Genomic DNA, 24,818 nt, shown 5'->3' with positions numbered 1-24,818 from the left:
TCCTTCTTCCAAATGAGAACGCTACAGTCTCCAACGGAAAGTCATTAACAAAGGACAAAAACGGTAAGAACAAGACCACCTAATTAGAACAATTTAGAGAAAAAATTTCCAAACTTACAGAATGCATTTTTAAATTAGCTGTTCTCTGATTGAGTCGCATGTATTTCCCCTTTCCTCTCAAAAACATGAAACAAAAAGAAATAAAAACACCCACCCCGCATTTCAGTGTGGAACTGAGAATTACTTGTTTCACTGGTGCACGTTTTCAATTATAACCAGTTGTTTTTTATTAATCTCTGCACGGTCTCTTGACAAGAGATTAGGGGTGAAAATACAGCAGAGAAAAAACAGACTCAGAATGATTGCCTACCTAGGAGGGGCCCAGTCATGCTTTGTGCAGTCCAGCAGTGTTCCTACATAAGTCTTGTTCCTCCATGTAACATTTACCACTAGGACACCTGCCAGTGGGAGAAAAAACAAAGTATTATCACAGTCAGAACAATAATTGGGGTAGGCTTTTTGTTTTGCTCTTTTTTCATTTTTTTCTTTCCTTCCCCACAAAGTGAGACCTTTATTCTCATTTGCTTTCAAATGCTGTGGTCTGTACTCTTCCTCTTTTCTGGTTTCAGTGACCTCAAGTTAAAACCCACAGGAAAAACAGAAAACGACAAAGAACAAGAGTGTGTGTGCGCATGTGTATGTCTGTAAGAGAGTGTGCCTGTGTGACTGTGTGTGTAATCAAGATACAGCTGACAGAAGGAAATGGGTTTTGCCATGTCCTGCTGTAAAACAGCAACACTCACCTCTTAATTTTGCTATTATTGCACATAATTGCTTTCGCTTGGCAGCCAGCCAGCATAAACTAAACACCAGTTACAGTGTTTAAATCAGTAGGTGACTGAGAAGAATCTCCTTTGCTTTGAACAATATGATAATGATGCTTCTATTTATTTGGAATTGCATATATCCAAACACACAAACACACACACACATGTATGCATTGCAAGTTTCGTTCAGCAGATATAGGTGGAGATGTGTAGTATTTGCCTTGCTTTTTCTTCTGTGGAAAGTGAGGTACTAGACAAGAAATTGCAACCACACAGCAAAGCTAAGAGGAATCACAATATAGATACTTGGGAAGAGGGATTCTTTGAAAAATGCACTGTTGTTTAATTGCTTTTCCACCTATGACTTTTATTAAATGTAAATTTGTCAGCACACCTGAAGCAGACTTCTAATTCACGTTTATTCAAATTATCCCTGCAAATACGTGCATGGCAAGGATATCCTAAGTAACAATAAAACAAATGTGGGGGATGTCATCCAAATGTTTTCAGGTTGCCCTCAAACACTTCTTCACATAATCTATCATCATGTTTATGGTCTAGCCAGCATAATGGCACCTTTAATTCATTAACTTCCACAGATAAACACAAGGTAGTATTATGTCTATAGCCATGTCTTCTCATTAGAACGTACACTGAAATGAAAAATACATTTTACCTAGCAAAGAAAGGCACAATGCAAAATGTTTCTGATTTATGAGAGGCGTGAAGACAGTAACTCACAGCTGCCAGCCTTCTGACTTGTTTTTCCTCTACACTTCCCTTGTTCTAGCTGCAGCGTTTCTGTAACGGATATAATAATGGCATTGCGCCAGAACGTTTCCAGCCAGCCTTTTTGCTTTGTCTTACCAGTGCCATTTCTAATTCTGCACTAAAAGCCATCCCTCTCTGCTGCACCAAGGTAAAGTAAACATGCAACCAGCCGCTTATTTCCTCAGGGGCCTTTTAACAGCGGGAAGCATTTGAAGTGTTGTTAGCGGAGGTACCAAGGAAGAAGGGATTTCCTTGAAAATTCTCTGTAGCAGATTTGAAAATTATTCCCCATATGGTTTTAAGCTGCCGTTATACTACGGTGACCAGAATTTCCTACGCTGGGGTGGACGGGTCTGAAGGAGGGAAGACGAATGGCCCTCCCAGCCAGGGTAAGAGTCGGGCTCCAAACACCTACAAGGACCAAAGTTAAACCGCTATGCCGGATTTTTATGACCTACGCAAACTTGGCAGCACGGAAAAAAACAACATACATTTTACCCTCGCCGCGGGAGAAGGCGGCTGGGCGCTGCCCGGAGCTGCCGCCGGGCCCGGCCCCGCTCCCGCCCGCCTGCCCTCAGGGGCCTCTGCCACCGCCAACCCCGAGGGGCGCCCCGGCCCCCGTCGCTATTGGTCCTTCTCCTGATTGGCAGCCGCCACCGCCAGCCCATTGGTGGCAGAGGCCGAGCGGGGCGGGGCGGACAGGGCAGGGGGCGGTGCGGGGCTCTGCCGGCCGCGGGGCAGCAGCGCCGCGCACTCTCTGCCGCCTCCTGGGCCTGGGCGGCGGCGGTGGGGCGTTAGGCGGGCAAAGGCATGCGGGCGGAGAAGACCGACGGCCGGAAAAGGGCGCCTGCGGCCGAGGGAGGCCCGGCGGGAAGCGTCCCCCCGCCCAGGAGGGGAGCGGGGGTTCCATAGCACCGGAGCGGCGGGGAGCCTGCGGGGCGGCAGGTGCCGTGCCGTTCTCGTCCTGTGCTGCCATCGCGGCATGCCTGGAGACCTCTGCTCCTGCCCAGGTGTGAGGCGGAGAACACACCAGCAGAACCACAGGGTGGTGGAAAGCGGGTTTCTCGCAAGAAGCAACTCCAGGCTATGCCCCATCTGCCACTTGCCCACTAGAGATTTCTCTGGTAACCTTGATGCTTTCCTTCCACCTTAGCAGCTTGTTGGCTGCAGCTCCATAAATGCTCCTAGTGAAAATGGCCATCGCTAATTTCTGCTACATTGTGCAGCCCATCTCCCTGCAGCAGCACAACTGCTCCCTCCTGCCCACGGACCAGTGTCTGTCCAATCTCCTCCTAAGCGTTCCAAGCAGGGAGGGCTTCCTGACTTCCCACGGAGTATTACAGGAGAATTAACTCTGCCATTTACTTTGCCCCAGCTAGCAGCTAGTTCACCTTTATCCGTTTGTTAAAATGTAATTGTTAGGGTTTGTTGTTCGGTTGTTTGTTTTTTTTTGTTGTTGTTTTTTTTTTTTTTTAAATCGAGGTGTATTCCTAAAGAAGGCTCCATCTTCCTCAATACTTCTAGTCTTGCCTGTCTCTTTGTGCGGTTTATTTATTTATTAATTTATATAACAGACCTAGGGTTAGTCTGCTACCTATTAATAGAAAAGAGGGTGAAGTAGCAGGCACGGAGTAGGTATAATAATAAAAACCCCTGAAATCAATACACATTTCAGTAATTCTTAGAAGACATTCAAATGACCTTCCAGTGTAAGAAAGTCAATACTTCAAAAGCAAACACAAGTAAGTTCCTCCCTTAAAGTCAGTTACATTTAGCATCTCATTAAGTTTGTTAGTCTTAGCAAAGGCCCCAGTATGTAAGTAGGAGGGAAGATTAATCTCCATGCTGTGTTAGAATAACTGTGGCAAGGAATAAATTTCCTTTCCCTAATGAACCGCACATTACTCAGCCACAGGTAAGATTCCACAGAACCAGCAGTGAAGGTAGCTCATTTAATCTTCTAAGATTACCATAGAAATGGGTCAAGAGAATGTAAGTAACACGGGAGGTAGGGCTGACCCCTAAAGAAACATGCAACTGGAGGTTTATTAGACCAAAGCACTGGAAAATGAAACTGGAGATGAGAAAGGTAAGTAGTCTACATTATACACTAGATGCACTACTGAAGAGAAAGGATTATTGTCGCTGCACCCAGTCAGGGTGTACTGTTACAGGTTTCTTTGATCCAAAATACTTGTCCTGGCACAGACTTCAAGCTCAAAACAAGAACCTCTGCTGGGACACCGGAACAGGTTGCCCAGAGAAGTTGTGGATGCCCCATCCCTGGAGGTGTTCAAGGCCAGGCTGGACGGGGCTTTGAGCAGCCTGGTCTAGTGGGGGGTGTCCCTGCCCAGGGCAGGGGGGTTGGAACTACATGATCTTTAAGGTCCCTTCCAAGTCAAACTATTCTATGATTCTATGACTTCTCTGCACTGTCTCAGAGGCGGGACACAAATAGTACCACAGCAGCCTTCAGTTCAGTTCCGAGTATTGCATCCGAGTACACTGGGCATGCAGTCACAGATGCACTAACCCTTCTCTAAGTTGTTCCAGCTCCTCTTTGGAGTGTGCGTGTGATGGGACATAGCTCTCCACATCCTCCCTCCATCTTATGAAGTAAGTAACATACAACATACAGGATCAAACCTCACTGGGGCTGTGCCAAGTCATAAGAAGTCCCTGTAATAAGACTTCCCATTACATTAGACTACACATAATGTAAAAATCATTTGTTTAGCAGTGCCTGGACAAGAGTGAAAATGCAAAGACAGTCTACGGAACTCACAGGTTTCATACTGTCTGAATACAGAGATGTATTTTCACCTTAAAAAAAAAGCCCAAGAGGCCGAACTATTTAAAGTAACCATTACTGAAGAATGGGAGATGAATTCAAATGCTTGCAATGCTGTGTACCTGAGGGTGTCGGGCCTCTAAGATTCTAATTCAGGAAACCTGGCCAAATATCTAATCCTGTTCTTGTGAGGTTGGATCATACAGTAGTGAATATGTTTAGACTACATGCAAATGTTTCTTCCACTGAGTAAGGGTGTCAACTCAAAGAGTTTCACCAATTACCAGAACACAGTTCACAACATTTGGATGTAATAAACTTGTCCCAAAATGAGGGTGTAAATGTTTTGTTTTAATTTGGTTTATCATTCCATTTGCAAACTACATAACTATTCACAGTTACAGTATATCTGAAATTAGCAATATCTTCCACAATCTTCAGTGTGAAATACCCTAAATTAAAGCAGCCAAGAATAAGAAAATGAAAATTTCAAAAATTACTGCCCATGCTACTCTTTATCATTCAGGAGAAGACAGAGTAAGTGATGAATGTGTTATGTGTAGGAATTACGAGATGGTGTCTAACACAGGAAAATGGGGTCATGTTTCCTCTAAGTGTTACAGTTCACCTACACTAGTCAGTACCTTTTCTGCCGAAATCCATCATTAGCTTTAATCACACACAAAAGCCTTAACGTACAGCAAAGGTGCACACAGGATGTTACCAAGTGCCCACTACTGTCAATAGAAGTCCCTCATTTAACACCAAGGGGAATTTCATTAGTCTGTTCGGAGCAAGAAAAAAATCTGTGTGTTCATGTTTTCCTTCACAGTGCATGTACCATTGTGAGCTTTTTTCTTTACTTGTCACATTCATAACCACAAGTTTATGGCAAAAATTACCCAACAACAGATAGGAAAAGCTAACGCATGCCTAGAGGAGCACAAAACCATTTTACATATGCAGTTCTGATAGATATAATGTAATAGTCTGTACAAAATAACTGTGACAATTTGTACTTGGTTTTTATTATAGAATGAAAGGTCACGTCACAAATGTGATCTGTAATAAAATCATTTTCAGAAATCTACAGAATGAAGTACATTTTATGAGTTCTGTGGATGCAATGTATCTGTGCTCTTTCCCTTCTTTCTTCTCAGTGACTGCATAAGGAAGACGAGAACTAAAATTGGCTGTTAACTACATTTATAGAATGAAATATGTCATTGCAAATTGGAAAGGAACTATCTAAATTTCTTGTTCACTACTTGAAAAAAGAGCCATGCTCTTTTAAAGTCAGCCTAACAAATGCACGTGTTATTTTGACGTAAAAACTTCACAATTGCAAGGCATCTTCAGAACCAAGCCAGGGTACCACTCAATGTTGACTACCTTGACACTGCGCTTCTAGCAGCCACATCCAGCTTGTAAGGATCTACTCAAATCTAACCAGATACACTCTTGCAGATGGTCCATCATGTACAGAACAAAAGACTGAAGGATCTAGTCTTAAACAGATACTAATTCTTTTGCTTTCTTGACTCTGTTTTCCGCAATGAACATAAACCAAGGATTTTTATGCTTTGTATTCAAAACTTTGAAAATGAGGTCATGTGGTTAGGAATGAAATTATCACATTCATATCTTAAATGCAGGCCCCAGTTTTTGAAAATACTGCCTTTAGAAAACAAATACATTCAAATTCCAATATAAGTAGACATTACTCAATTAATCAGACTGGAAAGCCTGACTTAATGTTTACAGCATAGGCTGCTTTTGTGTTCACATCACAGTAACTGCTACAAAATTCTGTTTTAGTTCAAGTTGATTATTTTCCCAGAAAACTCAAAAGACCAGTTATTTGAATGGGTGAACAGGTATGCCTTCATTTTTGTAAAAGGAGCTGTTCCCTCTGCTCTTAGCAGAGAATCTGGCCAAAAGTATCTGCCAAACTCTGGAGAAAGCAGATCTGCATGAAGTCTTTCTGAACAATTCTGTAACTGATTTGTTGAAGAACAATTAAATGATATTCCAAAACTAGGAACCGTTTGTTTGCTTTTCAGTCACCAAAAGTCCCTTATGTTTAAAAGGTCACATAATTCACTTATACTTTAACATAAGTGGAGTCCTACTTGCTCAAAATTCCCATTCGGTTAACTGTTCTGCCCACTGCCTTTACTATTCTGAGTATCATTTTAAGACAACTTTTGCTGATGACAGAGGACGATCTACCAAAATATACTCTGCTTTGTAGTAATTTTTTAAGATTACTTCTTAAAACAAATATGACAAATTCTTGTCGCAATATTCCTGTGGCATAGGAGCTCTTCAAAGTTGAGGTGCAATTCTCAGCATTGAGAAGGCATCACATCATCACTTGACATAACATTACAGCAAAATCAATTCCTCATATCTTTATGATCAATGAGTCCACAAATTTGTTTGCAAACTGAATTCCATTTGCCTTTGGTTCCAGCCTTGCCAAGTACAAATAATCCAGACATGCCTGGGATAGCCAAACTGTGGCATATCTGTCATCAGTGAGTACACTGCCACCATGGATTAAACACATTTTAGTCTGCATCTGGCACTGCAAATTTTTTAATCCCATGTATATCTATTTGACATCACTGTTCTAACAATAACTAAAGTATATGAAGTGCAAAAAACCGCAAGATGAAACTCTATAATCTTAGGATTATCTCAAGCTTTTTCATTGCCATTCGTTTAGTAAGAACAGTATAACTCATTTGCCTCAGAACATCCACCACATCATCATCAATCCCAGATCAACATATACACCTGCAATTCATCCAAGCATAAAAAACACAGAACAATGTTTATATTAGACTTGCAATGCAAATGGCTTATTTCTCCCTGATTGCTTCCATCAAGAAAATAATCTAAAATTAACAGTAAACATTCTACATATAAAGTCAAGTCTTCTACACTGAATACTGATCTGGTAGACATACAATTTATTTACTACTTTAATCACACTCTCTGTCTAGCATGGCACAAGAACTTAACTACATCTACAGCAGGTGCACATGTAACAGACATCAACATCAGCAAGCCTGAGAATGTAATGACTGTCAGGTGGCCTGGAAATGTGAGACTGGTGGGGGTTTTTTGGCTTTGTTGGTGGGTTTTTTTGGGGGGGTTTGGGGCTTTTTTTTTTTTTTTAAAGCACCCTGCTGCTGTGCTGAATGTTTGAAAAGTCACTTTAACCACATCCTGTAATCAAACCATCTGGAGTGCAGATCTGCAATTAGTCATCCTGGACACCAGACTTGATCTGAACAAATACTGTATAGCAGTGAAGCTGAGAAGACTGGATAGCATCAAGGAAAAGAAACATAATGAAATACTGCTGGTACAGTCATAAACCTTTGAGACGCTTAGCTGTGGTGTTAATTTAGTACTTTATGAAAGCAGAGTAAGCTTAAAGGTTAAAGGGCCAAGAGGCTAAAACCTGCTATTTTAGTTAATGTTGCCCTGCTGGTGGCTAAAGGAGGTTGGCATTACTCTAGCCACAGAAACTACGGCAGCTTCTTCAACAGCATAATAAACTTAGTTCATATCCATGTGATTTCCAGTAAGTTCTGAGTAACATCAACCTAGATTTCATGGATATTTTGTTCAAATGGCATGCCCTTTCTTTCCCCCTTCATTATGAAGCCATCAGTACAATATATTTAGAGTAGCAACCACCACCCTATCTTGAAAAAGCTGTGTTATACCTTCAATGATATACAAACAAAACATATATTGCATGGACTTGCATTACATACTCCCATTTGCATTCAGAAAAGAAGCAGCAATTATACAGTGAGAAGTACCTCTTGTAGCCATGGAGTTGGGCCATCAAGGAGACACTTCTTCATCCCACCTAATAATAACTGTAATATATTTTCTTAATCTAGAGGTTTATCCCAGAGCATATAGAAGAATAAACACTGAAATAACTGAAGAAGGCCTGTTTCCCCATGAGCCCATGTGCTTAATACACAAAAGAACACACAGCCACTTCCATCACTGTCACATCTCCCGCAGCCTTTGTTCTGAAGCCTGATGAGCTGTATTGATTTGGGAAAATCATTGACCTTCTTGGAAAACTAGACTCTGGCTTATTCACCACCATCTATTTCTTTCTCATGAAGACAGTTGGTCAATATTCAGCTGAATGGTCAGCTGAAAGAAGCTCTCGTTTCTTTTCTTTTTCTTGCCTCCCTAGTAATATTATGCTTTTCCAGCTTTAGTATAAAACAAAACAGCATGTTAGGAAGACTTGTTGCTGAGGGTGAGCTGAAGTGGTTGTGCCTCTGAACAAAGCTATGACTAAAATGCTAAGGGCAGGTTGGCTCTGGAAAACAGGAAAGCATCTAATCAAAGAGCTTATGTCCCTTATCAGTTATAATAACAATGCCACTATAATCTATCAGTGTGTGTTTCTTCTAAAGACAGTCTGCTTAACAAATAACCAATAAGCAAGATCTAAATGCAAATGGAGAGCTGAAAGAAAAACAAACAGTCCTAATGAAATACAAGGATAACTTTTACACTCATTAAAAGAGCAATAAAAGACTCAATGAAAACTGGGTAATACCCCAGAAAGTACATCAGAGTGGGTCTCAAATGCCTCGTAGGTTTATCCACAACTGAATAGTTCTACTAAAATACAAGCTACTTGGAATGGTGATTTTGAAAACTATGAAGCCACAGTGACCAACATAATTTTTTCCTGTCAGATTTATATCAAAGTGATTATATTTTGGCAGGACTAGGAAAGCTTTTGGATAAATTGCTGTTACACCTCTTGAAAGTCAGACCACATGTTTGCAGTGTTTACAGGAAAATGTGCAATTAATGTTATTATAAACTAACCATAGGTTTCTGACCTCCGGAGTACAACTAAAGATTTGTTTTTGTACAAACCTTACCTTTTCTTTGGCCAGAGTAACTGAACCGCTTCACTGTTCTACTGAAGCTTGAGAATAAAACTGCAGTCTTACTTTATTTCAGCTGACACTAAAAATGCAAGTTGAAAATCATTTAACATCTGTGTGTTCTGAAGAAAATCAGATCTGTTTCAGAAATAAAGTATTTTGTTTCTAGCAGATTTTTTTTCTCTTTTACTTCAGTAATCATAACTGTGATTCACATAGCCTGACATTGAAACTTGTCACATAGTCTCAAATTTAGAAGGAAATGCTGTTCTCTAATCCCTCAAATTTCCCACTCGCTTCTCAAGAAGTGTTATTTCAGGTTCTATGTTGGTGCCCTGTGGAACACACGGACACTGTTCTGCCTCCTACTAGAGTGAAAGAAAAAGAAGCCCCACAACCCACTGCCTTTGCTTGTACTCTAGGACCATATGTCACTTGAGATAAGCAACAGAACATAGCGCTTTTCAACTCATCTGTCACACTCGCTTCCTGCAGTTTATATTAATTACAGGATCTCTTCAGCTAGTTATTTCTCTCCCAAACTCTTTTGCTTTTAAAAGCAAGTAAACAGTAAACCAAAACTAGACTGGAGCACAGGGAAAAGCACTACCGTTTAAATATGAGAAGTAAGACCAAAAAGGGAAAACCATTTTTTCTTACCCTGACATGCATTCAGGAGTTCCTTTAATAATCATCTGCCTCATTTCTATTCTTCATCTCAGACACCAGACCACAAAAATACTGTTTTCATCAGCAGACTGTTGAGAAACAGCTGCAGAAATAGGGAAGCTGGCCTGAATTTATGTGCATGTATATCTGTCTATCAAAAAAAAAACAAACCTCTTAAGGAGCTCACACGTTTTTATTTCTCTTCCTAAGGTGAATATTAGGGCATCTCAATAGAAGTTCATGTCCCAGCTCTGATCTGCTACTGTAGGAACAATTTACTTGGAGAGTAAAAACCAAGCAAATAACAGATGACAAAATGCACCCATAAACCTTCAGGTGTCTTTGGTGATTAGTTCCCCAGTGCTCTACACCATGATAAAGAGCTGCCAGGTGCAAACAGTGGTACAATTATTTATCAAACAGTAGAGCAGCTAATGAAACATAAAGGAATGCAAGACAGAAGAGACAGAATTTGTGGAAAAGAAACAGCATGGATAAAAAAACCAATTCCAAGCCCAAACCATGAAAATGATTCCGAATCTGTAGACTGCAGATACCAGAATTGCAGTCGAGCCAGGCAGACAATTCTGCTCAATCTCAAAGAGCTGCTGCTGATCCATGTACCTCATTGGGATTGAGAAGCAGAGCCTCTTATAAATTATGATGCTTTATTTAAAGTCAAAGCATTTATTTGCTTTTGTGCCAGCTTTGGATCCTTTTCATCTCTAGCTACCAGGCCCAAGAGAGAACACATTCCTGTAGCTCTGCTGGCAGCCAGCTGTGGCCTCAGTAAATCATAAAGCCTCCTAACAAGCCATTCTTTACAAAAGCCAACTGCAGTTACTAGACACGATAACTTCTCTATTATTCCACTCACTGGAATTTAAAATAGCAATTTAAAGCAGTAGCTGAAAACACTGGAATCTACTGAACTGCATTTTACATCTCTCTCTCTCTCTCTGCATTAAGCTTCACTGATTTCATGAAGACTTCATTGTCCTCAGCCTGGGAAAAGGGTAAGTAAACACCTGAGACAGACACATCCAAGACAAAGGAGAGGGGGAAAAAACGTTGGGGATTTTCTCTTGCAGAACTCCCTCAGGATTTCTTTCTACAGCTAATAGGAGACAAGTACCTCTTCTTTCATTCAGTTTGTCGGACTTGCAGAGACACTTCTTGTACGTTTGTGGAGGTAAACTCTATTTAAAGATCTTAATACAGTAATACTCTACCATGAAACACCACAGTAAAATACATAAAGCTAGAAGGGGTGTCTAGTCAAGCATGGGATGTACATTAGAGTCCTATGAATACTGCAACTGTAAATGAGGAGTTCTGTCTCTTCTACCTATTTCCCACCTATGCACTGAAAAGGAATCAATTAAGTACAGTATTGTGAGGCCCACCATTCGCCTTTTTCCTCTTTTTAGGAAAGGCAGATCAAGAACCTTAGGCATCTGAGGGTCTTCTTCCTAGAAAATTGCTTCAGTTTAGGACTGGCAGTAACATTGTATAGATTAACAGATTAAAAACAAAACTATGCTTGAAACTTCACCTTCTACATTTGAAAAACACAAACCAAATATTATCCATTGCCAAGGCTAAATGCTACATAATTTTTACAGCTCTTACACCATAAACCAGTCCTTTTCCTTAAAAAATAGCAGGCAGTGCTGTCCTTCCTATTATAAAATCCTTGCATTGTAGTGGGGAAAAAGATGCCCAGAACAGTTACAATAATTTCAGTAGCACACTTAAGATACCAGTTCTGCTTTGTGAACAAGCCTAATGAACTACAACTAACAGTGTTCCTGAGCAGAAGAAAGGTAGAAGGGCTTTTGTTAGCATCTACTGAAGCAAAGCAGTCATTTTGCTGGGACAGAACAAAAGTCAGCTACTTATCAACTAATCAACTTCAATAGGTGTCAAGAGTTCTGTGGAATAGTTCATTGTTATTTTCTTTCCTCTGTTTTAAATTACATCCCAATTGGGTAAACTTAGTAAAACATCTCATTAACCAGTTGGCTTATTCCAGCTGTTTGTCAATACTGGTACAATGCAAAGGCACGCTACCAGCAAAGTGATTTCCCACTAGCGATCAGTACACTGTCTGCTAGGTTTCTCTCCTCTTGCCAGCTACTGGTTGGACAATTTTCCTCTAAGTGTCCTTTGTGCAGGCTGTCCCAATTTCTCCACTTATTAATAAGAGCCTGGCTAGTTTTCCCTGACCTGCTGTGATCTATGCTGCTACTACAGCTTCTTATGGCTTTTTCGCACGCTAGAGCTGATCAACCTTTGACCCTCGTAGGTTTAACAACAAAACTATTTAGACACCAAGAACAGTGTTGCATAAAATATAAGTAAAGTCTTAGGATTTCTAATATAGTCTGTTAAAAATCTCTACATTTCTTTTGGCAATGAAACATCCCTCAAAGGATCATCATAAGCATGCCCTCCCTCATTAAAGTACAACCAACACGATGACACAAACACATATTTCAATATTAGGAGACTGTTTTCCCATGTCACCGAAAGAAAAAAAAGGAGGCTGAGCTTTCAGACATGACTTAATTCTTCCCTTGGTCAGACAAACAATATCAAGATAAAGCTTGCTTTACTCCAGAATCTACACACAAATTTCTGTATAAATTATTGACTGCACTTTGGCCTCATCTGAAATGTTGGCCCCTGAGGCTGATAAGCTCTGACCCCAGGTGGCACATCCAGCCCTCTCACAAGAGGCAGGAACATTATTGCTTTGCACTGAGGACTGCAGCCCGAGAGCCCATCAATCAAGCTCCCTGACAGCTTTTACAGCCTCCTCACATTAGGCCCAAGTCAAACTCCACGGCTCCTATTGTTCACATTATTCTTTTTTCCACTGCTCTGATGAAGTTAGGGCAAGTCCAAGGCTTCAATAAGAAAGAAAGGCATTATGAGCAGCTCAGAGTTTATTGACTCTGAGCTGTACAACAATGGTCCAAAAGCCTCTTCCCTGGAAGTAACACATTCCTAATTGCTAATAATCATCAGTAACAAAGATCAGCCCTTAGACACATACTTGTATCAAAGAAAGGAGTAACATTCAAACAGCTAGACTCGTCATCTTTACATACTAAGAAAGATTTCCTAAGATCATTTTATGCACACCAAGAACAACAACCTTTCAGTCACGCAGAACTGTCATACGAATGTTGGTATGTTCTGTAATATAACTTGTGTAATAGAAAGCCAGTGACCAAACCAGATTTGATTAAAAACATCCCTTGTGGAATTGTGCTATGCTAACTATGGACAAACAGATATGTTCTTCTTTAGTCACTCTATAGTATTTCAAGATCAACATCACATTGGGCTCAAAATGGGAAAACACTTTCAGAACTAATGATGATGTCATTATTTTTCCCTAGCGTTCTCCTCAGGTCTGAAGAGCATTTAAGTGGGACTTCTACATGTCTGACATGGACGAATACTGACTTGTCTTTGAAAACATTCAGCCTCAATTATTACTATTATTTTTAAACAACTGTGTATCAATTCAGTTGCATGCATAAATCTTACTACCACCACCAACAGGTCATTTACGTACTCATAATGTGCTGTCACCAAATGCACAAAACCCTTTTTTTTTTTTGTAAGAAGTTCAACATTGCATGGCACGACTAGGTTTTACAGTTGGGAAATTCTTCTATGTCTTTTATTTATTTATTTATTTATCAAAGTTAAAACCAGAACAAAAGGAAAGAAAGCAGTTTTTTAAGGACTCGTTTTGATAGAAATGGAACTTGAGATCAACTAGCACAAACCAACTGCAGTAACTCCAGAGATCAGTTTCCCCTGGATATTGAAGAAAGAAGGAAGAGAGTGGGTCTTTTTCTTTCTTTCTTTTTTTGTTTTCTTTTTAATTAACTTAGCTGTAGCTTTAGATGATTCTGCCATTACAACTTCAGCTTTTAGGAAAGGATAATCCCATTTTAAATTGCAGCCTAGAAATCAATAGCCATAAGTGAATATTTATTTACTTTCTTAAACCTGAATATCAGTACTAAGACAGAGGTACTTTCAATTAAACTGTTTCATCCGCATATTTGTTAGTGCAACGACTTCGCAATTGGACTGAGCTGGTAAGAGATTTGGAGAGCTTTCTGGGAAGGTGCTGGCTGAAAGAACAGCAGCTTCCTTCTGCTAAATCCCCTGATACAGCAGCTTGCCTTTTCAGCTGTCATTCAGTCCAATGTGGCTTTTCATACAAAACCAGAGGAGATCAAGTGCAGACTAAAAGCTTCTTCCCTCCCTGGCTTTGAGCTGAAAGCATATTTACACCCTGAAGAATGAGAACTCATGATTTGCAGTCCATCAAACTGCTTGTTTTCAGATTCTGCTGAAGATGAAGTTTCACAGTTATTTAGGTGGACACCTGAATAAACAGAGCAGTAAGCACTGGTAGTGCTGGAGCATAATAAAAATTAAAAATACAGCAGGCCTTTCAATTTATTTATGTAGCTACTGTGGATCAAACAGTCACAGTATTAGTAACTCAAGTTTTTGCCCTTATGAATATTCTCTTATTTCCTTTCTTAAAAATAGCAACAAAGCACGCAACGTTAAATTTCTTGTCCCTACAGGGACATAAAATGTGGCTGAGAAAAACTGGCAAAGCAGTGTGAAAAGGTAAGCCCTGCAGCACCCTGGGCTGTACACTTGCAGTGTACAAGGATTCCTGTTTATAGTGCTGTCAATTAGCTCTCACTCACAGGCGCTGCATTCGGCTTGAGCATTTTTTTTAAAGGGAAATAAATGTAATGCTATTCTTGTCAACTTCCAAAGCTGAGAAGTAATGCTGCTATATTTAACCTAAATGCTGCTTTTCATGGGTGCTCTGTAGGATGAATGATATCTGATTTAGAAAAACGACAGTGATTTTGCTGAGCTTTCCAAAATCAACACCCATTTTAGTTGAACAAAACAAGAGGCTGCTGAAGCACATTTGTCTCTCTGATGATGTATATTCACTAAATACAGCCCATAACCCACCTACTCACAGCAGCTTCAGTCAGCCTCACCCACAGACCCTTGCAATTTAATGAACAGTCATATCCAACAAATCTTTTACCGATAGCCTAACAGTAGTTATTCTTTTAGACTCCAGGCCCGAAAGAGAAATTTGTCATTGCTTAAATAAATTTTACAGATGTAATAGATAAAGGCAATAAAGAAAACAGGGCTTTTATAAAACGGACTCGACAGAGCAGAAAGCTGTTCCTCTAGACTGTGCGCAGGCGCGCTGGGCTTGTGTGTACCAAAGGGAGATAGACAATGAAGGTTAGGAAGCATGAAATGACAGCCTTCTTTGCTTTTCAGGGAACGTAAATTTTATTCACAGAACGTAAATCTCGAAGTCATGGTTTTCAATCTGCATGCGCGATCACACAAAATTGATTTCAAGGAGATTTGGAAGTATTTAACTCATTGCTCAGAGATGCAAATCCCGTCTTGTAAAATCATTATTGTAAAAATAGAGAAAAAAATGGGTGACGTTTCAAGGGCTCTGCCTATACATTTTCAGTTTTCAGATAGTCACAGATCATTAAACTTCCATTTCAAAAACGGTCCTGTCTGTATTCAAGCACCCAAATAAAGCTGTGTATGTTCCATATGTTTTAGGGCAGCTTAAAACTCTTAATGAATAATACAGCTTAAATGAAAGACATTCCTGAATATGTTTGCCACAATGTAACACGCCCATGCTTATGTTCCTCCCTAAATGAGCAGGAAAACATCCTTCAAATGCTTAGCAAACATGGCAGCAGCCCTAATGTGGATGCAGTGCTGAAAAGTTTTTGGAAATACATAAAAACATTTCTTGACTTTGGCACGTCTGCTGCATCTCACAGTGGTTTTCTTATAACTTGATACCTCTTTCTTGATACTTCACGGCTTATCACAAAACCAATCAGGTAGAAAAACTGTTGTTGTTAAACTAAGAAATCCTAAACCACAGATTCTTAAGCATGGTGTATCAAGTTAATACATGATAGCATTAAAAATATCTCTGAAGTGCAGCCTTTTCTAACAGAAAACAGATCTATTCTTGAACACAGATGAGCTTCCCCTGTGTCAATAAACACAAACTGACTGTTTAAAACACAGAGGAAACTGGTTAATTTCTATCTCAATAAAATTTATGAAGCAATAAAAACTGTGTAGTACAAGCTGTGTGGTTTGTTTCACTTCCTTGTCACATGAATTAATGGGGAAAATTCTTCCCTTCATTCTGTTACGCAGGCTCGTGGTGCTGCAAAGGGCACCGTGTGCTGACCAAAAGCCCCGAGAGCCTAATTCTGATTTCCGCTCCTCACCTGCCATTTCTTTATAACGTCTGGCAAGGCGCATTTTAATTTCCCATCTTTGTGATGATAGTGTTTGTGAACTCGATCACCACCTACATTGTGAGTTGTGCTTAGTAATATAGCGTAACTGATGGGAAAACATACCAAAGAAACGGCATGTCTGAACTGGGGTAACTGTTACCACATCATCCTAGTACAACCCTTAATCCCCTATTTATGATATGAAAATGGCAGCTAATTTAAGTTTCTGCAGCCTCTGAATAGGAGCACAATGGAGGGAGGGGAAAATGTCCTGAACATCTGAAAATATATGCCTGCAACAGCAGGAGCAGAAAAAAGTCTGATAAAGACTTTATGTGTAATATTTAGGCAAGTACAACTCTTCACTGCATCTTTTATTGTCATTTACATTCTCTCTGACCATATGAAGAAAGCTGCTTCTGACAGGCCACAAAAGCAAGGCTTCTGGGAGTGTTTTGTTCTTTCTCTTCAAATCCTCCAATGCATTAATTTCCTGACATCTCTCTCCTAATATAAAACTACAGCTCAGTCCTTACATGATCATCTTTGTCAGAACAACTTCCGCTCAGGCAGCAGCTAATCCACTACAGCTAATGGCTTCTGTCAGGAAGGAAGCAAATGAAATGATGCCATCATTATACTACATGGAATAATCTACATACCTCATATGGACCTCCTCTTTTGGGAAACACCAGCGAGATGTATCAAACCCATGTAAAACCTAGCTCCCTCAGTCCTAACGTGGGAATGCGGTTCCATATAGTCAATGCATTTTTCGTTATAGCCCTGGAGATTGTGGGGGTTCACTGGGGTGGATATTCACCTTTCTGTAGGCTGGGAAACAACTGCATGGAAAGACCCTTGCTCTTGGTCCTCCACTCTATTTGTATACTTGTTATCATCTTTTAACTCACCTACCTGACTTATATCAAGAGGAGTCTTTTGTTTCAGGATACAAGATCGCCTGAAGGTGCCCACCTGAAGCCACAAAAGTAATTAGCAAAAACAATACTGTATTTTTCTCTCCCTTACACTTTCTATGCCACATTCACCAGCAGATTAAGGCTGCTTAGAGGAAAGGATGGAGTAGAATCACACAGAATCAGGGCATTTCATCATGAAAAGAAGGCAGCAATGACAGAGAAAGGGTGCCAACAGGGAAAAGGTCAGACCTCCATATGTCTCCATCCATGGGTTCCTGTGAGGGACCACATCTTTCAGAAGTAGACAACCAAATGCAGTAACAACAGATGCCACAACAAGAAGTTTGTAACACTTCAGGAAGGTGTGAAAGGAATGACAGTTGGCTGCCTTTCTCAAATCTTTGGCAGAAGCCTCTCTCCTCACCCAGAAGGCAGCCAAGGCTGTGGCACCTTTTCCTCATGGTTTCACTGTGTTCAGAGGTTCTGCCAATGATCTTACTCCGCTCTGGTGAGACCCCACGTGGAGTACTGCACGCAGCTCTTGGGCCCCCAACATAAGAAGAACAGGGACCTGTTGAAGTGAGTCCAGAGGAGGGCCACAAAGACGATCAGAGGCTGGAGCACCTCTGCTATGAGGACAGGCTGAGACAGTTGGGGTTGTTCAGCCTGGAGAAGAGAAGGCTCCGGGGAGACCTTATAGCAGCTTTCCAGTACCTGAAGGGGACCTACAGGAAGGATGGGGAGGGACTCTTTATCAGGGAGTGTAATGATGGGACAAGGGGTAACGGTTTTAAACTGAAAGAGGGTAGACTTAGACTGGAAATAAGAAAGACTTTGTTTTATGATGAGGGTGGTTAGACATTTGAAGAGGTTGCTCAGAGAAGCTATGGATGCCCCATCCCTGAAGTGTTCAAGGCCAGGCTGGATGGAGCTTTGAGTAACCTCATCTAATGGAAGGTGTCCCTGCCCAGGGCAGGGGGTTGGAACTAGATGATCTTTAAGCTCCCTTACAACCCAAACCATCCTATGATCTTTGGGTATTTTAGTCAATTAGTTACTTAGATTACAGAGGCTGGGTTTTTTCTTGTGGACCCTCCTCTGTGACAGAGGCAGAATAGAGTACTAGAGATCACAATATGACCATGCATTTGCTTTAACTGTTAAGGGACACAAGAACATGGAGGTCTTTCTGCCTCTTTTGGTAAGTGAACAAAAGGAGGACTTTTTCCACTGGTAAGGGGATGTTTTCTCCTGGAAGACTTTTCCTGTTCTGTTTGAAGAGCTTCTGCAAACGTAATTTTGAGAAAGAAATATTAAGATGACTTATGAAAAGTCCTAAAAAGGGGACACCTTGCTTTTGAAACAAAGACCACCAGCAGAGATTTGACGACTGCAGATTTAATAACAGGAACTGATACGTTCTTCTTAATAAAGACCTGAAACCACCTAAAATAGCTTCCAACTACTCAAAAAAAGTTGAGTAAAAAGTTGACTAAACTAGGTTTTTAATGAACGTCCATGGAACACATTTGTAGATCTTAGGGGTTTTTTTTTCCCCTTCACCGTATTACTGACAGCCCAGACCTAGTTAGTATCTTATTTATGAGAAGTGTTCTTTTTCTATGCAGAGTCCAATGCACTACGCACAATCAGAAACAACCTCTTTTTATTAGGAAACCTTTTGGGGATAGGCAGATAAAAAGGCTGCTTGGTGAACTGAATCAGATTCCAAAAGAGCAGCACCAAAGGAAACCTACATTGGATTTTTGTGGTCTCTTTCCAGCTGACAGGACTGGTAGGCTGGTAGAAAGCTGCTACATTTACCTTTCATTTGAAGGTTTTGAAAACTCAAGTGACCCTATAGAAAAATGTCTTGGGCGAAGATTCCCTGTTGCCCAACAGACGCGTTTAACTCTCCTTAGATTTTGCAGACTCATTTTACTTTTTGCTTCTCTCCTCTGAAAAGGACCTTTTTTCCTCTCTTGATAAAACTGCTTAGTGACTATTTCCAAGGACACCAAAATCTGCATTTGGTCTATCAGAAATGCTAACTTGAGCAAAGAGTTCATAAAGACTATTAATATAGAAATTTTGTTTACACTGATAGCATCCAGAAGGAATAAGCACAGTCATGAAACAATTTATATTTCCTATACAGTGATGAATTTAACAACCATTCCTTTCAAGAAGTTTCTGTTTTTTCTGAAAAGAAAATTTTCTATTATGTTTAATCACCTATAGACTACTGCAAAGACACAACTCAGTATTTCAGATGACAAATGGCAAAAGGCAAATCTGGTAAACTTGAAAAACTGGGAAGTGGAGGTAAAACATCCTTAAACCAAAAGACTGCAGGTGATTCTTTCAGTAGCTATCCTCTAAGGTAGTTCAGAAATTATTCCATGCAAAATGGTAGCCTTTGAGTTCATCTGAAGTATTTTCAAATTTCATAGAACATCACCCACTGTTTTAGAAAAATTAAAAGCTGTATTTGTGTCTGATATGTCTGTCTTTAGAGGTTAAATATATCCACTTGAGTACATTTGGGAATTGCTTAAAAGGAGCCTGTAAACATCCATGGATAGGAGGCTCTACCTGACAGGAGACTATCAGAAACATTCAGAGAGTAGAAAGATAATTTCTTCTTTCCGGGGATTCCCCATCTACATAATTAACAGTCCCTTAGCAGTGAAGGCAGAATGCTTCCAAAAAGACTAGAGTCAATTTTGGTCTCTGTTTTTGAAAGCAAAGGCACTGCATACAGAACCTCCCAAATTGCTCTGGATTTCAGATACTCACAATGATAGTCGCTGCAGACATAAAGGATGAATTTGTGTCTAGATAAAAATGCTTTAAGCTTATTTTTCTCATTCTACCATCTCATCTGTCCTGTCCAGAGAATGTAGCAGGCACAATCAAAGTTAGATTGTTATTGGCTGAAGATCTCTTTTCTCCAAGACCTTCTCAATGGGAGATTAGTAAACTATCTACATAAAATACTTTTAGAAGAGTGTGGGGGTTTTCTCGTGTTGTCCATGAAAAAACATCTTCTTTCTTTTAGACATTTGAGACAGAGAGAAATGTAATGTATTTGCAAGCCAGTCGCTCACTGGCAAAAAGGTTCATGGTTAGATAACCAAATGGGCAAAGACTGTTCTTTGGCAAAACTATATGGCCGGACAACTAACAAATTCAAATGAGCTCCTTAGACTTCACAAAACTTCAGTAGTGCAAAGGAAGGCTGCAGAAAAAAACGAATGATGAATCAAGAAAAACACTGTTGGTAAAGCTCACTATTACTGTTTCTCTGTCACAGGAAAGTCAGCTAGATGGAAAACAACACAGAACTAGGAAATTCTTAAATACTGTTACTGATAGGTCATAGGAAATAATGAGGAAAGAATGAGAAAAGTGGAAAGACTAAGAGGGAAATTCAGTCTCTTTATGGCCAGCTGCCAACTGTCTTAGAGATGCCATAAATAAAATATACCTAGCTGTATCTTTGAGCCTTGAAGAGATTTTTTTTTTCTTCTCTCCAAGCAAAACTCAGCGTACAACCAATACCCTTCAAAGAAACAAACAAAAACGCTAATACATATTTACTGCTGGAAAAATATTCCATTGAAAATAGTCTGAAAAACTGAAGGAGAAGAGCAGTATATCTTTATTACTCTCCAAACTGAAACCAACAGCTGTCCTCACAGAAGGAAGATTAGTGTTATTTATGTGCCTCACTCAGACTCAACGGTATTCTTGGATCTCAATATGCTGTACTATGTTTATAACACTGCCTTCCCTCATTCCTCAGAAGACAGCTTTAAAAGATTATATTACAGAAAAGCAAAGGTTACTGGTGAAGTGTCCTTCAAAATTATGAGATATTTACTAGCTAGGTATTGGTATGAAAAATTAAAGCTTAAGCCAAGCACAGGGATAACTTTCCAGCAAAGAGTACCTGCACACTCTCCGCCTTTTTCCTTCTGCTGTATAGATATAACAGTTGGTCTCTTCATTACCAGGCTGGCCATAAGAGACTTGTTCTCTGTTCCATATTTGGTTCCCATGAGCCCTTGATTAATAGCTGTCTGCTATAATTTATATATAGCCCCAGTTTAGGCAACACAATTTCCTTTTTACTGACATTTTAAAATATTTCACTCATGCTGTTCAACTAATTTTAAATATAAAAAAAATAAAGGTGACACACTGTGTCCTAATTTCCTAGGAAATCCCTCTGTGAGAAATAAAAAAACACAACCAAATCAATTATGAACTATCCTGGTCTTAAGAAACACCAAACTATAGAGTTGCGAGGACCTTGCGAAGTTGTCTAGTCCCCCTCCCCTACTTCTGAAGCAGTATCAGTGTCTATCCTGAAAAAAAGTTTGCATAGATTTTCCTCTAATGGAAGATTCCACAAGCTGCTAGACAATCTACTTCATAGCCTCATTATCCTTGCTGTTAGAAATGCTTTTCTTCTAACATCTCACTTGAATTTCTCTTGACACAACTTAGGATCATTATTTCCTGTCCTTTCTGCCATGATCACAAAGAACAGACCAACCTGTGACAAACAAGATCTCATCTGTCTTATACTCTCCCCAGACCAACCAAACAAAAACCAAAACAAACCAACCAAACAAAAATACCCCAAAGAACAAACAAACAAACAAAATCCTAAATCAATTAATTTATTTAAGTATTGTGATATATTTTCTAACTTACGCTGACCTTATTCAGTCAAGATTTGAGTTTAAATAGAGCTGGGGGCAAAATGGAAACTTATTAAATCCTGTGATTAGGAAGATAATGCTATTTACTAGTCTATTTCCACCAAACCTGTATTTCCTGCATACATGCACTGTGGCTGACCCAGACTTTCTGTCATAAACACCTTATACTATAGCAGCAGTTAAGCATTACGTATTTTTCAAAAATTATTTCAAGGAATGGGTGTGGAGGGTAGGTTGGTTTTTTTAAGGACCAAAGAGGAAAGACTGTTTCACTGCTTTTTTTGCACTGCTTATAATAGAAACCTCTTGTGAGGTCTTCTAAAACAACAATTCAGCAAAAAGCGAATGCTGAAGCCACTGAGTCAGCCCCTATAAGCCTTTTTTTTCAAAAAGGCAGCTTTCAATGAATCCATTTTAAATGTTTCTCACCTCCCCCCCTCCCCAGTTATTCTTATATAAAAACTTTCCCTCCCAACCCTTTCTCTTTGGAAATTTGGTAACCATAGTTTCTGTGTCCTGCTGAGACTTGATATGTAGAGCTGTATTCTACCTGCTATTAAGCTGCTGATAGCAGTGTTTCTATTGCAATTTATGAGAAATGTCAGTTGAAGGCAGAGAGTATTGTACACATTATATTTTCCCAGCTGGATACCTCCGTGAACAGAAAGCAAAAACATGAATACACATGCACCATACGTTTGGGGGAAGGGAGGAAAGAGACTGCAGGAAAAAAAGGCTGCAGGTTAGATGTGATGTTGGGTGGTCTAAAGCCGGTAGAAAATGAACATGTGAATGGCAAGATACTTCTAACGTTATTAGAAAACACCAGTGGTTCTTAATGCAGTCCTTTGTGCTACATCACCAATACAAAGACACCTCTGCAGACCCCTCAGATGCTTCTTTCCCTAACACATACAAACTGAATTGTCGCCTTTTAAAAAACTGCCACATTCATCTGCTTGTTTCTCTTACCCAGACTTGCAGGTTCTCACTTAATGTTTAGCACAAAGGCATTTTAATCCTGAATGCAGCTTAGCCGCTTAGTGGTAATTATACCTGAAGGTCTTCTGGACTTTTTTTCTCCTCCCCCCAGCAGAATGAAAACCAAGTCACCAAGCACAGGAAACACAATCATGTCTCATCATGCTCTTCAAGAGCAGTTTTCTTACTTCAATAGTAGCAGTATCATATAGTGATACGCTTGTTTGTGAAAGTATTTTAGTCTTTCCTGGATAACAACAATATCAGTTTTCATGTTTCTTCATCACATTGACAGCTAATGATAACAGACTGTACAGGAGGGGAACTGATGTCCAATTCAGCAAGGAGTGAACAGAAATTAAAGCAAAATGTTGGTTCTGTCTCCAAAAAACACCAGGGGACCATAACTTTTTCTACACCAGAAAGTACTGCAGACACAGTAGAAAGTATTCACCAAAGATTACTACTTTCAAGCACTGCCTCCCTCGAGATCAGGGGTTCATGGCCACGATCTTCCCTCCAGAGAGTACTGTATCGAACTGAAAGTTTGCAGGCAAGTAGTTTAACAAATCCTGTAACTTAGGTCTACTTCACAGTTCATACTATACAGAAACGTTCACCTGTCAGTGAGGAACTACTCCAGATGTAAAAGTCACCAGTAAAAAAGAGACAGATTATTACAACAGCAAAATCATTCATTATGGAACACATGTTGCTCAAATAGCATATGTGCCTTCACAAAAGTTATCAACTCTTGTCACTAGGAACTAGCTTCCAAATTTGCAATTAATCTTTGTCATTCCCCAAATCACCTCCTCCATTAGAAGCACAGAACTGAAAATAACGAAAATCCCAAACCTACTAAAGTTAAAATGCTCAAACTAAGGATAGAGCCAATTACCATTTAAATAACAACATGAAACTCTTTGAAGGCAAGGCCTTTTGATCTCGAAGATTCAAATGCTGAACAGTGAGAATCCGAGTTCTTTAAATTTCCAGGGAAAAAGCTACAAAAAAGAACTATGACCCAGGCTGTCAATCATGTGCTTAAATCCCTAGCATTTTTTACTGTTAAATGTAGCTCTCTTGGCGTGTAATTAGTGGCGATGTCATCATCAATACCACAATTAATAAATGCTTAAGTAACTCTTTTCTTGCAGGTTGTTCTGGTGTGGAGGTGCAGGGAGTAGCAAGAAGTGAAGGGCAGACAGACCAAGGGTGAAATGTGAGTTGTATTGTTCATCTTCCCCCGTGTGGAACATTAAATTTAAGATTTACAAGTTGTGATCAACTCCCACTTAGTTGTTAATACAGATTTTGCAAATTTGAATGCCTTGTTAATTTCAAATACAAAATAGCTTAAGGTCAAATAGCATTAAAAGTCTCATTTGGGTAGAATTATGAAATTTGGGTAGAATTTTGAGTGGCAAAGGCAAACAAATAAAAGTGTACTGAACTGCAGTTCAAATTTCTGTCATTTTTTAATGCTTTCTCTGGAGAGCTGTGAGGGAATGATGCTTTGAAAAGTGTTTTAGCCTTTGACAGCCTATAGAGTTTGCTGATGTCACACTTCCTAATTGACACAACACAGGGTCTGCACGACACATTGCTACAACATTTGTTTTACAAGTGCACATTTCACAGGAAACCAACGATTAATTTCCCAAAGACTTACAGGCATACATTTCCAAAAAGGGAAAAATAAAACTGTTACATATCCACACAAATCAAAATTTACAGAATTGTGGCAGCCAGCCAGCAAAACTACTCCAGGTCTGCTTTCCCATCTGCTTGGCCTGCTAA

The 24,818-nt window shown here is 39.8% G+C and overlaps 1 protein-coding gene across 3 annotated transcripts in view; it reads right to left on the bottom strand.

Annotated features, from left to right (window-relative positions):
- Positions 1 to 24,818, bottom strand: part of ZNF608 (zinc finger protein 608) — an 87,716-nt gene that overhangs the window by 9,015 nt on the left and 53,883 nt on the right. For all 3 annotated transcript variants that reach the window (XM_074570281.1, XM_074570284.1, XM_074570282.1), the window contains exon 4: positions 371 to 458. In XM_074570281.1, the coding sequence (XP_074426382.1) occupies positions 371 to 458 (88 nt within the window). The remainder of the gene's footprint in view (positions 1 to 370; positions 459 to 24,818) is intronic.

This window comes from Larus michahellis, chromosome Z (genome assembly GCF_964199755.1).
Source record: "Larus michahellis chromosome Z, bLarMic1.1, whole genome shotgun sequence".
NCBI classification, from domain to species: domain Eukaryota; kingdom Metazoa; phylum Chordata; class Aves; order Charadriiformes; family Laridae; genus Larus; species Larus michahellis.
Note: the sequence above shows the minus strand (reverse complement) of the source record. Positions and strands in the feature narration are given on the sequence as shown.